The sequence below is a fragment of the Melanaphis sacchari genome, unplaced genomic scaffold, assembly GCF_002803265.2.
Source record: "Melanaphis sacchari strain LSU unplaced genomic scaffold, SCAv2.0 Contig440_pilon_pilon, whole genome shotgun sequence".
Classification (NCBI taxonomy): Eukaryota; Metazoa; Arthropoda; class Insecta; order Hemiptera; family Aphididae; genus Melanaphis; species Melanaphis sacchari.
Genome location: NW_020271285.1, coordinates 4,081 through 14,859, shown reverse-complemented (window position 1 = coordinate 14,859; position 10,779 = coordinate 4,081). Strand labels below are relative to the sequence as shown.

The 10,779-nt window shown below is 27.2% G+C and overlaps 1 protein-coding gene across 1 annotated transcript; it reads left to right on the top strand.

The window, feature by feature from the left end:
* The first annotated feature begins 2,333 nt into the window (after window positions 1-2,333).
* LOC112597888 (zinc finger BED domain-containing protein 1-like) lies at window positions 2,334-4,681 on the top strand. The gene is made up of 2 exons (XM_025344112.1): window positions 2,334-2,391; window positions 3,099-4,681. The coding sequence occupies exons 1-2, from the start codon at window positions 2,334-2,336 to the stop codon at window positions 4,679-4,681; spliced, it is 1,641 nt and encodes a 546-aa protein (XP_025199897.1).
* The last annotated feature ends 6,098 nt before the right edge of the window (window positions 4,682-10,779 follow it).

Sequence of the window (10,779 nt, the reverse complement as noted above, 5' to 3'; positions counted from 1 at the left end):
ATTGTTGACGCTGGATTAAGTTACGTATTGCTGGTACAGAAAAATTAGTAGTGGAAGCAACAGGCTTAACGAATGATTACAAGAATGGTAAATCTGAAATTGGAAAATTTGTAACAGAAATAATATCATATTCAATATTTCAATTATAGAGATAGTATAGAGAATAATCTTCGATACCTCGAGTTATCTTAATCGTTAAATTAAATGACAGTGATGTGGAGAGTACAGTGTGTAGTAGTGTGTTAATCGATAATAAAACCACTTATATATTACAACAATAAACTTCGATACCACGAGTTATCTTAATCGTAAAATTAGATGACAGTGGTGTGGAGTGTACCTACGTATAATTTTGTTAAATACCTATTTAGTTAGTGTCTTTACTTTCGGGATTGCGTATCGTGCTTGTAACGAAATATGCCGAAACAAAAATCATCGCAATCGAGTCGTATGCGGCTTTATGTTTCGGAATTTGGCGCCGACGTCTTTTCTACCGATGGTTTGGTGTTATTTTGTAAAGTCTGTGAAGTTAAAGTTGCAGCAGATAAAAAATATACAATTCAGCAACATATTACACGCGATAAACATTTACGTGGTATTCATAAACGAAACGAGCAAACGACTTCTTTAACACAACCAATGTATTCTGAGTACGGAAATTCTAATTTTAATCTAGATTTGTGCAAAGCATTTTTAAGTGCAAATATACCGTTACATAAATTATCTCATCCGATTTTACGAAATTTTCTTGAAAATTATACAAAAAAACAATTCCGGACTCGTCTACATTAAGAAAAAATTACGTAAATAAATGTTACGAAGAAACTATGAATAAAATAAGAACATATGCCTCGGGGAAAAAAATTTGGATTTCAATAGATGAAACTTCGGATGCAGCTGGTCGATATGTTGCTAATGCAATAATTGGAACGTTGGAAATTGATCATCCAGGTAAAACTTTTCTTTTAAATTCCGAATGCCTGGAAAAAGCTAATCATGGAACAATTGCTAGATTTTTCGATAAATCTCTTTTACTTTTATGGCCTGATGGAGTAAAACGTGAAAATGTACTTTTATTTGTAACTGATGCAGCTCCATACATGGTGAAAGCGGCCAGATCTTTAAAGCTATTGTATGCAAATATGGAACATGTTACGTGTTTGGCTCATGCTCTTCATAGAGTATCGGAAGAAATTAGAAAATATTTCCCTTTAGTAGACGAATTCATATCAAATATGAAGAAAGTATTTTTAAAAGCTCCATCTCGTACTCTTATTTTTAAAACTTTTGCACCCAATATACCTTTACCACCTAACCCTGTGATAACTAGGTGGGGAACATGGATAAACGCATCTCTATATTACTGTGAACACTTAAGTTCAATCAAAAATGTTTTGAGAGAATTGAGTAGAGAAGAAGCCACTGCCATAGCTAAAGTCCAAGATTTGATCGACAATCAAACTCTAAAATGTAATTTAATTTACATAAAAACTAATTTTAGCTCATTGCCCGAGTCTATCAACCGTTTAGAAACTTCGGATTTGCCACTAAATGACTCTATAAAAATAGTGGTCGATTTCCGACAGAAAATTCAACAATCTAAAAACGAAATTGGCATAGCTATACAAAACAAATTAAAAATGGTGTTGGAGAAAAATACTGGATTTGAAACGTTAAGTAAAATATCAAAAATAATTGATGGAAATGAATCAGACACGGCTCATTTCCCTGATGAGTTCAATATCGACGATATCACGTACATGAAATTTGCTCCGATTACTTCTGTGGATGTGGAAAGAAGTTTTTCATGCTACAAAACATTGCTAGCAGATAATCGGCGGTCATTTGTATTTGAAAATTTGAAGGAGCTACTGATTGTCCAATGCAACAATACAATTTAAACGTAATTTTCAGAATAAAAAAAATATACGTATATATTTTTTATTTTATAGTATTTTTGTTGTTTTTCAGAAAATTTTAAGCTGGCCGTTGCATGATAAGTCCAAACTTCAAACTTTATTATTCATATCAAGAAAATCCTAAATTAACATTTTTTTTTGCTATTTTTTTATAATATTATAATTTAAATAATTTTTTACCGAAATATTCATTAATAATTATAATGCATTTTTATAACATTTTAAAATCATTTTTTATCTTTTGGGCATTTTTTAAGGTCATTTTTAGGTTATTTTAAGGTCATTTTTTTAGGTCATTTTTAGGTTATTTTAATGTCATTTTTTTAGGTTTTTTTGGGTCATTAAAATCCTAGCCCTATTTATTACCTACCTATTTGTTTTAAATTGCTATTATTATTTATTACAATAAAAATAATGGTGTTAAAACTTTATTTTAGACGCCATCTAAAAGAAGAGACTAAAAACGATTTACGTAAACATAAAATACCGAGGTTACAATCAAAATACTCAAATTTTTATACAAAAGAACTAAATCTGTGATGTATCTTTTTAATTTTAATTTTAAATTACTTAATATGACTGTTCAACTTTTATGATTTCATGTTTTTTAAGATACTTATGATATAAAATTAAGAAAAATTATAAAATATAAAAACGCTACGTCATAGATAAGGGTTTTTCTTCTATGTAGTAACAAAATTTGAGGTTTTTATTTTGATCATAGCCTGTATTTTATGTTATCCTTTTTTAAAACAAATATCATGATTACACTGCAATAAAAAATTGTGTTGACACACCAATATTTTTAATTACTTTTAAAATAGTATTAAATTGTTAGATTTTAATTTTTTTTTTTTAATTTATAAAAAATGCTTATTCAAAACTCCTTGTAAAACGTGTGTGTATTCTGTAGCACTAGCATAATAATTAACTAGATAATATCTGTTTACAGATATCTTAACTACATAATATCATTAGGTTATAATTCATAAAATTAATAATTTATACTGATTTTGTTGTATATAGATATATTGTTATTTTTTATAATATATATTATTTTATTTTTATAAGAATATTACAACTTTTTTAAATTTCAAATTTAATTATTATTACTTTGTTTTAAGACTTTTAAATTCCAATTTATTTATTTTGTTTGCATTTTTTTTGCTTTATCTAAAGAACATTTGAAGAGAAAACATCCTGCACACCTTAATCCTATTATAGAAACCGAAGAACAATTAGATTCAAATGTATTATCGGCCGGTCCTTCTACTAGTTCTAATTTGCAATCAGAACATTCAGGTTCTAATACAAGTTCACAGGAGCCCTGTATTTCACCTATACCTAAACGTTCTCGCCAGTTAAAATTATTTGGTTCGACTAGAGGTAATGAATTATCTGAAGTAGAAAAAAGTTCTATAGACAAAAGTCTAATCAAAATGATTTCTGTTGATTATCAACCACTTTCATTAGTTGAAAATATTGGATTTTTGGAGTATTCAGAAAAATTACAGCCTTTGTATAAGCCACCTAGTAGGAAAACGTTAACTATGAAATTATTACCGGATGAATATAATAAGATAGCTACCATTCTTAAATCTATGTTAAGAAGTATCAACAATGTTTCAATTACGACTGATATGTGGACATCGGATAGCAATAGGGCTTATTTAACAGTTACGGGTCACTTTATATTTAATGATCGTTTATATTCGCCTGTTTTAGCAACAAGAGAAATTATTAAAATACATACTGGTGCAAACATTGCTACTTCAATTTCAGATATTTTAATTGAGTGGGGTATTTTAGACAAAATAGTAACAATAGTTTCAGATAACGGGGCGAATATAAAAAATGCGATAAATGAACACCTTCATAAATATCACCATCCATGTGTTGCGCATACATTAAATTTAATTGTTAATGATGCAATTACTTCAAATGAAGAGTTACTTAACGTGCTAAAAAAATGCCGAGCGTTGGTTGGGCATTTTAAACATAGTGTTTTCGCGTCCACAAAATTAAAAGAAATACAAAACCAAATGAATGTTCCCGAATTAAAAATCAAACAAGACGTTAGTACTAGGTGGAATTCTAGTTTGATAATGTTGAAAAGACTTATTCAAATTAAAGCACCGTTATCTGTCGCAATAACATTTCTTCCTCGTGCTCCAAATTTCTTAACCGCGTTAGAATGGGAATTAATATCTGACTGTCTTCCGTTATTACAACCTTTTGAAATAATGACAGCAGAGTTATCTGGAGAAAATTATCCAACACTATCCATAGTTATTCCTTTGATACGAGGACTTCAGTATACATTGAGAAACAAAACTACTACAACAACAGCAGGTACTTTACTTAAAAAAACAGCAATCGATGTTTTAGCTAGGCGTTTGGGGATACTAGAATACAATAAAATAGTAGCAAAAGCTACATTTTTAGATCCAAGATTTAAAAAGACAAGATTTGGATTAGTGGATACTGCAAATAATACGGAGAAATGGATAACAGATGAAATTAATTCTATAATGAGAAATACTCAAGAGGACGAAACATCTAATATGCCTATCAACGGAGAACCTAATTTATTATGGGAACACTTTGATAGTAAAGTTTCTCAAATTAGAACAACCTTATCAACTGGAATCTCGGCTTCTCTCTTAATACGGCAATATTTAAATATGCCCTATTTAAATCGAACAAAAAATCCTTTGGACTTTTGGAAACAACATAAAAATACATTTCCTGAACTTTATTAGCTCCAATTAAAATATTTAAGTGTTCCCGCGACTTCTGTTCCATCAGAACGCGTGTTTTCAAAAACGGGACAAATAACGAACGACCGTCGGAGCAGACTTCACCCCAAAAATTTAGATTATATTGTATTTTTAAATAGTAATACAAATTTAAATTTATAAACTAACAGTTTTAATTGAAATTTTTTTTATATTGATTTTATATTTGATATTTTTTTTCGCAATGCAAGACGCAGTTTCCAAATTATTATTAATATATTGATGTTATATATTATTATTATTTAATTATTAATATTGTATCAGTTTGAAATATTTTATGTTATGGTATTTATTTTATATTTTATAGTTAAATATTTAAATTAAATATTTGTTCTTTTATATTTTTTGTTCTTTGCCTAGATACATGTTACAGATAATTCACTAAAAAAGTAGTTGGTAGGTTAGTAAATATGGATTATATGTATATGGTTGGCACTTGGTACTACTAATTTAGACTTTAGCCTCTTCAGACCTAGTGTGTTCAAAACAGGACAATGTTATATTGTACTAAATGCCTAATACCAACTTTTAAAAAACCATAGTAGATAACTGATGTCCCAATTTGTACACAGTTGATTATTTGGCTTAATTATCAGTGTATTATTTATAGAATACAATTTATTATTGTTGTAACAGCTTAATCTTATTTTTGATAAAGTTATGCAACTATATTGTGTATATTTAATTGCTTAAAATAATTATAAACCCAATTAAATACCAAAATAAACTTCGAATGTTTTTCCTAAAATTAAAATACTTTTAACAAAAAAAATTACAATGTAAACAAAACTAATGTTATTTTAAATTAAAATAGAGAGCTCGAATGAACATTACAAATATTTATCGATACGATAATATTTTGTTTTGCTTATAAAATATACACTTAAACAATGTACTCAAAGTAGGACATTCGGTAAATAACCATCACGATTACATATTGTCACTCAACTTGGTCCACGCGTTTCGACTGTTTTTGCTACTTCTAATATCGTAATTATCTTTTTATTTTAAAAAACTAAAACTAAAAATGTCAAAACTTACATCACAAGAAATTATGTCTTTAATACATTATGGCAATACATCCGATTTTAATGAATGCAGTGATGATGAAATTTCTTTTAATGTTAACGAATTTGAAGTCGATGCTATTAATTGGGATGAACTCGACACACTCCAAAGAGAGCTGGAAATGGCAGATAATTCAAATGATCAAGACTTATGCATGTTAGAGAATGAAAACTCGATTGACTATGAAAATAATCAGGTACCACATATAAATTCATCTATACAAAATAAATTTAAGAGTGACTTTGCATGGGGGTCAAATTTAAAATTTTCTAATAAAAGTAAGTTTATTAGAGAATCGACCAATGATTTTAATCAATACCAAAGAACTCAATGGACTCCCTTGGATTATTTTAAGCATTTTATTCCCGATCAAATAATGGAAGAATTTTCATTCCACACTAATTCTCGATACGTTGAGCAGCGTGGAAAATCTTTAAAAACTACACTAATTGAAATTAAAAAATTTTTTGGAATTTCGATTTTTATGTCGAGTATGGGTTATCCACAACTTCGTATGTATTGGACAAAAGGAACTCGAGTACCTTTAGTTTCAAATAATATGGCACGAGATAGATATTTTTTAATTCGTTCTAATTTGAAAATTGTCAACGATTTTTCCATTTCGGATGATATAAAAAAAAAAGATTTTCTCTGGAAAATACGACCAATTTTAGACAGTGTAAGAAATGGTTGTCTTCAACTAATAAGAGATACACATCTTAGTATTGACGAACAAATTATTCCGTTTACGGGCACCACTCGATTAAAACAATATGTCAAAGGTAAACCTAATCCTGAAGGACTTAAAAATTTCGTATTAGCCGATAAAAATGGCTTAGTTTTTGATTTTTTTATTTATCAAGGTAAAAAAACTACAATTGATCATGACGATTGTGAATTTTCATTAACTTTGGCTGAATCAGTTGTATGGCACTTGAGCAAAACAGTTCCACCCAAAACGTGTTTATATTTTGACCGATATTTTACCACTGAAAAATTAATACAGATACTACTTAAAAAAATAAATATTTTCTACGGGTACGGTAATGAAAAATCATTTGCCAAAAAAAATAAAATTAATGTCAGATAAAGCAATGATGAAAGCAAACAGAGGTACTTCAAAACAATATGTAAGAGAAGATAAAAAAATGGTATTGGTAAAATGGTTTGATAATAAGCCAATCCATTTATTATCATCAGAAAGTGGTAAAGAACCAAAAGATGCTTGTCGCCGATGGTCAAAAAAAGAATTTTAAAAAATTGACGTCGAAAGACCTAATTGTATTAAAAATTATAATACATTTATGGGAGGCGTTGACTTATGTGATCGTATGATAGCTCTTTATCGTATGAAATCTCGTACAAATAAATGGACAATTCGTACAATTTTTTACTTTGTAGATTTAGCTATTGTAAACTCGTGGATATTATACAAAAAAAGATTGTGAGAGTAAAAATATACCCAAGAAAAAAATTATGCCGTTATTAGATTTTCGCATTGAAGTTGCTCGTACTCTAGTTGTAGATGGCGGAGAAGACACCGATGTTAGCGATCGCGAAGAAGAAAATGCACAAGTAGAAAATAGTGGCTGGTACAATAATTTACCGCCAAATGCATTCCGTAAAAGTGGACAACATTTACCAATAGCAGAGGAACTTAGTTTCCCAAATAGATGCCGTAGAGAAGGATGCAAATTTAAAAGCCGTATTAAATGTGATAAATGCAATTTATTTTTGTGTCTCAATAAAAATAATAACTGTTTTTATAATTTTCATAAATGTTGAAATTATTTAACTATATTTAATTATTAATTGTCAAAAACTACATTAAAGTAGTAAAAAAAGTTTTTATATTTTATTTTGTTTAATATTCATACAAGAAGAGTATTTCTAGTTAATTATATGAATTATTTTATTATTTTATTATTAAGTATAAGTAGGTACTTTTGAGTTAAACTGTAACTTAGTATTTATTAGTTATTACTAAATTTAACATCTAATTTAATTAATTTAATAAATATGTAATAATTTATTTTGAATTAATATTTAACCGTATGTAAACCTAATGTCCTTTTTTGAGGACAATGTTTGTAGCTCAGAATACCATTGATAACTATAATTAAATCGTATACAAGTAGTATTTTTCTTATTGTATATATGTGTACAATAAAATGTAAGCAAAGTGGTAACACTGGACTATCGAAATTTTTTCAGGTGGTTCGTCGATTTTATTGAATGTCCTATTTTGTACACATTAGTTATCTACCATGATTTTTAAATATTCCCTTCGGTCTGAAGAGGTTAGTATTATACTATTATTATTATTATTATTATTCGATTATTTGATTATAAATTATTTAGAATAATAATATACCTACCACTAAATCAGTAGCACTAACTAATAGTTCAATTAGTTAGTAACTATAATCATTCAAATAATAAAATAACTGTATAGATTTTCTGTCCAAAGTAAGGAATTTATAGATAAATTTATTTTTATAGATAAAAAAAATTATAGGTAACTACACTTCAACTGAGTATTACCTAATTGTATTATTATTTATTGGTATAGGACATAGGTAATAGGTACACTAAATAGTAAATACTATACCAATGAGTAATGACTATTGACTATATTTATAAAACCAATTGGCAATTACTATAAAGTAGTCAGTAGTATACGGGTAGTGACTAGTGAGATAAAAAAGCATTCGATTATTGTATCATTCGAGTGAAAAATTCATTCGATTATTCCCATAGCTAGTAGTGACTAGTGAGATAAAAAAGCATTCGATTATTGTTATCATTCGAATGATTCATTCGATTATAAAATTTATTGATTACTAATCATTCGATTATTAAAATCATTCGATTATTCCCATCACTAGTAAATATTATGTTCCAAACATAATATACTAATTATTCGTAAGTTCATAGTTTTATAAAATTAATAATATATACTAGATAATATTATATTTATTTAACATTATTATCAGTAAACACAGTATTCAAATTTGGAGGAGATACTGGGAAACATTGTTTTTTTAGCACTAGGTTACACTTTTAGACCTATACCATTGATTAAATATACATAGATAGCCCACGTCAATGGGCATATTAGCAACTGATTAATTAATAGTGCAATTTGTCAATAGAGAGCGTGTAGTGTCCCAATTGAACAATTAAATTATTACGGTCGAAATAAAATACTAAAAATAGGTAATTCACCGGCAGTTCAAAGTCCACTGTTCATTCTTGGTAATTTAAGATAATGAATAATCTAAAATCGTAATATATTATATTATTATTATTTTTTTCTATTTGATATTTTATACAATAAATTTGTCATCGGTTCTAGAGACTACAAATTTATTATAATAATGTATTACTTTGGTAAGTAATCATCGTATTTTTATCATTTAAATTTTGATTTTATGAAAATTAACTTTGTTATATGATGTCATATAGTTTTAAGCTGATCGTTAAATACTTCATTACGACGAAAATGTCGACTCATGTCGTTATTAATTTCAACGAAAAACTCATGTTTGTAAATTTATTTCACTTTTTTTTTTGTAAAATTCTACCTGAAGACAATTTATCATTGCGAATTTATTTAAACTGCAATTTTTTGTAACCTTACACCTAAGTGTTTTAGAGATTCTACTTTTTAAGAATCTTAAACAATTTAATTATTTAAAACTTCTAAATTATAATTAATAATAATATAAAATTCATTATTATTAGTATTTAAAAATAAAACTTACAATTAGTAGGTTACTTTTAAAAAAAAAAACCATTAAATTTATACTCTTACATTTTTATTAATAATTTTTTTTTATACATTTTGTATGTTCAATAACAATATTACAATATTATATAATAAAAAAATAATATAAGTGATGAACATGAATATGTATTACAAACAAAGTATATACAAATAATAGTAAAAAATAATAGTAAAACAGCTAAGCAATGTTCTAATTTCTTAATAAATAAGTCATAATATAATTTTTTAAATATTGTTAAGAATTTTCAACTTTTTTTTTGATTTTTCATTTCTAACATGTTTCAAATTTTTTGAATGCCAATTAAAATTTCTAAAAAGTTTACAAATTATCAAATGTTTAATTAAGAATTCTAGATGTGGAATACAATTTTCTTCAATAGTTAGTGAATGCATTATATTTTTTTTAATTTGTTCACCAACAAACTGAGCAATTTTTATTTTATGAGGTTTTTTTTCTAATATTGTAGCAAGTATTTTTTGAGATGAACTCACAAATTGTGTTATCTCTGTTGTTGGTAATTTTAAATGCAATTTTGAAATGCCTGAGTCATAATTTTTACAAAAAATTAAATATTCCAATTGATTTGGAATATTGTCAGATTTAATCATTAATTGTTCACAGTTCGAACAAGAAAATTTCAATAAACACTTCATGGCTAAATATCCAGCAAAATAAGTGTTTGAACAATTTTCTAAATTTATTACAGCTTCTTGTTCTTCCAGTGAATTGTCAATACTCGACATTGAAATTGATGATGAATAAGAAAAACTACTGTCTGTATCAATCAATTTTGTCTCATTGTCTTCATTAGTCATTAAATGGGTATCATTATCTGGTTCACAATTTGAACTAAAAGATGGTTTCATTAAACACATTTTTGCATTGAGTCTAAAAGTTGTACGAAATATCCTAGCAGTAGGATTTCGATTATATCCTCCTCTTTGTCTAAAGACGGAGAATGTGTTTTCTATAACATCTGAATTCAATCGTCCAGTTAAAATGTAGGTATAGCCAATTTCTTTTTGTTCATTATACAGCATTATAATTGAATTTATTGTCCAGCACATACCATCAAAACATAGAGGTCGGGTAGTAATACTTTTTTTATTTTTAATACAAATTTTCTCTAAACTTTCAAATGTTGATCTTGCTTTTTCAAGAAATTGAAGTTGTTGTGGTCTTTCACTAGATATTGCACACTTA